The sequence below is a fragment of the Malus sylvestris genome, chromosome 1, assembly GCF_916048215.2.
Source record: "Malus sylvestris chromosome 1, drMalSylv7.2, whole genome shotgun sequence".
NCBI lineage: Eukaryota > Viridiplantae > Streptophyta > Magnoliopsida > Rosales > Rosaceae > Malus > Malus sylvestris.
The window spans coordinates 7,211,391-7,216,277 of record NC_062260.1 but is presented as its reverse complement, the minus strand read 5'-3'; the positions used below and the strand labels follow the sequence as shown (position 1 = coordinate 7,216,277).

General features: G+C 41.2%; 1 protein-coding gene across 1 annotated transcript; it reads left to right on the top strand.

Moving 5' to 3' along the window:
- Positions 1 to 1,984: 1,984 nt before the first annotated feature.
- LOC126620915 (FCS-Like Zinc finger 5-like) lies at positions 1,985 to 3,411 on the top strand. Its single transcript, XM_050289237.1, has 2 exons — positions 1,985 to 2,494; positions 2,940 to 3,411. The coding sequence occupies exons 1-2, from the start codon at positions 2,079 to 2,081 to the stop codon at positions 3,106 to 3,108; spliced, it is 585 nt and encodes a 194-aa protein (XP_050145194.1). The 5' UTR covers positions 1,985 to 2,078; the 3' UTR covers positions 3,109 to 3,411.
- Positions 3,412 to 4,887: the final 1,476 nt, after the last annotated feature.

The following is a 4,887-nucleotide window of genomic DNA, read 5'->3' as shown; positions in this document are numbered from 1 at the left end:
CATGTTCATCCAACGGAGTCGTTTAGACTTTGCCTATAGCCTCGAAACAGGGTGGTGGTGGCATCACTGCTCCATTTGATACATCTTCGCTTGACGCTGTTGAGTCCATGACCAGACTTATAAATCAACCTCACTCCGGCTCTAGAAAATCATGGTCCCACAATGCATATATTAATGAACTTGTACAATATTGTCCACTAAAATGGTATTTTTAATATTATTCCATGAGCACTTAGTTTCGTTGATTTCATGCTACATGACTAATTTAATTTCTTAAGTACAATTGAAGGGAGACTTGATAGGTAAGATGGGCAAACGAGCCCAGGATTCGCAGATTAGGTTAAGTTCTTGCAGTAAGGAGGCGATAAAAAAATTGTAAATATAAAACAAGGCAGGGTGGGGTGGGTCTCAAAATCTGAGGATACAGGCCCTCAGCCCGAATCGTTTCTCCCCATCCCAACTGAGTGTTTTCTAGACTTTCCATCTCCATTGCATCCACTATATGAGGAAACGGGTCCCTAGCCCTTCTTCTCCATTGTCTTCTTCTCCACCATCCACGACACTTTATCTCTCTCTCATGCACTTCCTCCTTAGTTGAAAATTATCAAAGTATCAAACTGTATGAGCAATCTAAGCTTGAAACTCACCCGCCACTCCACCTTCATTCCCGTTTCTTGCCCAGTCTTGCTTTCCAGATCCCTGAGTTCCGAGTCTTTCATCGCCACAGACTCAGGCCTTTATCGTGAAGGCCTCATAGTTTCATGTCTTTCGCCATCGCAGACTCAAGCCCTCCTCATGAAATCCTAAAAGTTTTGCATCTTCTGCTACCCCAGACTCAAGCTCTCCCCACCATCATCTTGTCTCCTCCCTAAATTAGGGTAACTTAATAAATTTTCTGGTTTTTAAACTTTTAATCAAATCTTGAACATTCCGAATTTATTAACTGGGATTTTATTTTCTCTAGGAAAAGACTCAAACTTTATGAATTTCTTTGTGTTTTTTGTTTAACTTTTAATCAAGTATCATCTTCCGCCTCTGCCATCTACTGCAAGGCTTGACTTTCTCCTTACCTTTTCTTCTTCCTCACCATCATCCTTTTCGTCTCCATCCTCCACGGCGAGGACCTCACCTGCATTTTTGGCCATCAGCTTCCACTTACCCCGCCACATTTGGACATTTAATTGAGGGAACACTTTATGGTGAAAATTGAGGCATGTTGTACTCTTTTCCTAGATATAATATCTATTGACATAGTCATGTAACTTACTAGCTCTTTTGTTGCATATGTAACATAAATTGTTCATGATGGGTTTCTCAGGAGACCCTAAAGCTACACATGCCAAGGTTGCGCAACTAGTTGGGGAGTCCATAGCCAATGTAAGGACGGTTACTGCATTCAATTAAGAGGGAAAAAATATATATGTAATTGGACTTGTGGACTCGGCCTAGCCCGTCCTGTTTTAAACGGGCTGGGTTAGGTCTGGTTCCAAAACTCTGAATTTCTTTACCCGCCCATCTCCGTTACATTTTAAAAAGTATCCTGTCTGATCCCTCCAAATATTGTTCCGGCCTGCTCTGGTTCGTGCCCGCCCCCATATATGCCTAAAGAAAATCAATAAAAAGAAAACCTTATTTAAAAATGAAAACTAATTAAAATGGCTTGAAAATTTTGAGTTTTAACGATAAGGACAAAATAAAGGGTAAAGTGAATAGTACCAAGATTGACTTTTTAGTGTAAAAATGTGATTTTTCATTAAAGTGAACAGTAACAGGAGTTTTTCGTTAAAGTTCCCTATTTAAAATCCAAATATAAGAAAATAAAGGAAAAGCAAACAATAAAGTAAAGAGACAAACAAAAGAGAAAGAGAGGGAGCATTAGTTATGCTAACGTGGAGTTCTTGTTGTACTCAGTGGTCTCCATCAACGGTCCAGATTCACTCTCACCCTTCCCCATCTCATTTATCTTCCTTCCCCACCTTTCATTCTCACTCCCTTCCCTTCCCCATTATCATTTAGTCTTCTCTCTTTCCCTCTCAAGGCTGAAGAAGCATTCGGAAGAAAATTATATTACTTAAGAAATGTTGTTAGGGAAGCGTCCACGCCCTCCGATGAAGAGAACAGCAAGCATGACTGGGATCACCATTGATCTGACGGACGTGGAAGGCCAGGAACCGACTTATGATCTCCAAAACCCCTCCGCCATCAACGATGAGCATGCAGTTGCAGTTGCAGCAACGGTGGTGGGCCCACAAGAACCTTGTCCTGTGATTAACAATAATCATAATTCTAATTATAATATAGAAAAGATGAACATGAACAACATCAGCTTAGGGAACTATGAAGAGCACCGTTTCTTGACCATGTTGTCACCCAGAAACAACCACAGAAGAAGGAACTCGGCTTCTCAAGATGTTGTGGAGACCGCTCACTTCCTTCGCACGTGTGGCCTCTGCAAACGCCAGCTCGCTTCAGGCCGCGACATCTATATGTATAGGTAATAATTTAATCCTAGCTAGAATTCCATCATATAATATTATTGTTTAGTTTAATTATTTCACCCTTGTTGGAATTATTTGTTATATTTTCATCCTTTTATTCCTCTGTTTCTCTTTGATTTTTGGATTTTCATTCTCTTCCCTTTTGTTTTCTTCTGGGATTTCAAGAGGGTACTGTCAGATTTCCTGCCATAGAAGTATATTATGAAGCTGTTATTGACATTCGAAAAAAATAGTACTTTTTATTTTCCGGGATTTTAAATGATGAGGCGTGGAGAAAACAAAATTGGATTTTGAATGCCCTGTGGTGACGGTGGGGATTGTAATTGGTAAGAGTATGCTAGGTATAGAGTTCGGACTCTCCAATATAAAATATGAAAAAAATTATATACTATGTCTTTCGTTATTTGATTTTCTGATAATTGAACTGAAAATTTTGTGCAGGGGAGACACAGCGTTTTGTAGTCTAGAATGTAGAGAGCAACAGATTAAGCAGGATGAGAGAATAGAGAAGTGTAAAGCTGTGTCCTCAAAGAAAGAGGACCACCATGCGTCGTCACGATCCACCTCCAAGACCTCCTCCGGCAAAAGCCAGACCGTGGCGGCTGCTTGATTAAACAAACATAGCCCAAGGGCTGAAGACGATCCATCATTCTCCTCAATTGCATGCCCCCATTAACGTTGTTTACATATTAGTACTACTGCAGGTTTGTGTTGCTGCTAGATGTTGTATCATATAAAATTAATTGTAAAAAAGGTCTGCGAGTGCATTTGTTTTATGGATCCTGCAAGTGGACTTTGGCCAATGCTCTTAAAACATTGCAATTTAATTTCTTGGATATTCTGGCTTGTGAGCCTTGAATTAATAAGCTTTCTACATTATATTTGACTTTAAGAGTGATATATTTCTTTCCAATGTTGTATCCCAAATTCGACGTATAAAAAGGTTACAACAACAACAACAACAAAGCCTTTTCCCACTAAGTGGGGTCGGCTATATGAATCCTAGAACGCCATTGCGCTCGGTTTTGTGTCATGTCCTCCGTTAGATCCAAGTACTCTAAGTCTTTTCTTAGAGTCTCTTTCAAAGTTTTCCTAGGTCTTCCTCTACCCCTTCGGCCCTGAACCTCTGTCCCGTAGTCACATCTTCGAACCGGAGCGTCAGTCGGCCTTCTTTGCACATGTCCAAATCACCGGAGCCGATTTTCTCCCATCTTTCCTACAATTTCGGCTACTCCTACTTTACCTCGGATATCCTCATTCCCAATCTTATCCTTATTGCCGTCCTATAAAATTTTCCCTTGAGCTTCAGTGGCCTACGACGGTCACACAACACGCCGGATGCACTCTTTCCATCCAGCTCGTATTCTATGGTTGAGATCTCCATCTAATTCTCCGTTCTCTTGCAAGATAGATCCTAGGTAGCGAAAACGGTCGCTTTTTGTGATCTTCGCTAGATTGCTCCGGTCATTAGTGTGGATAAGTATATAAATGGATAGAGATAGGAAAGCAAACACAAGATGTACGTGGTTCACCCAGATTGGCTACGTCCACGGAATAGAAGAGTTCTCATTAATTGTGAAGGGTTTACACAAGTACATAGGTTCAAGCTCTCCTTTAGTGAGTACAAGTGAATGATTTAGTACAAATGACATTAGGAAATATTGTGGGAGAATGATCTCGTAATCACGAAACTTCTAAGTATCGGAGTGTGGTGTCGTCTTGACTTGCCTTATCTGTCTCATAGGTAGATGTGGCATCTTCTCTGGAAGTACTCTTCCTCCATCAGGGGTGGTATCTTTAACTGGTGGAGATGCACAAGGTAATGTATCAATTTCACTTGAAGCTTACTTGTAGTTTCAGGCTTGGTCAAGCGCGATACAAACCATGTAGTAGGAGTCTCCCAAGTCGCCGAGCTAGGGGGTCTGCTGAAAGAGGTGACAGACAAGGTAAGCAATCAGAGCTCCGACTGATTGTTCACCTTCTCCCCATCTTGCAGCAGCATGAAGGATAAAGAGAAGAAAAATGAGAAGAAATGATATGAGATACTTTTGCTTTTGAAGAAGTAACTTTCCACAGGCTTATTCTTGAACTGAGCTGGAGGGTTTTCTGGTTTCCTCCAGAGTATAAGGCCGACTGAAGAATTTGAGGGTCAAAACAAGTCCATCAAATCTAGAGTACGTTCCACCCTGCTGATATGGGATACTTTTGCTTTTGACAGAGTAATGGATGTATCGGCACGTGTCTTGTTACGCTTGTCTCCACATGCTTCCTTGTATCCTTCGCACTTGCCCTATCTGTTCCTCAAGCAGATGCGGAATCTTCCCTGGAAACATAAGATGTTGAAGATGAGTACTCGAGAGCAATGCCAGGTAAGTAATCAGGTAAGGGG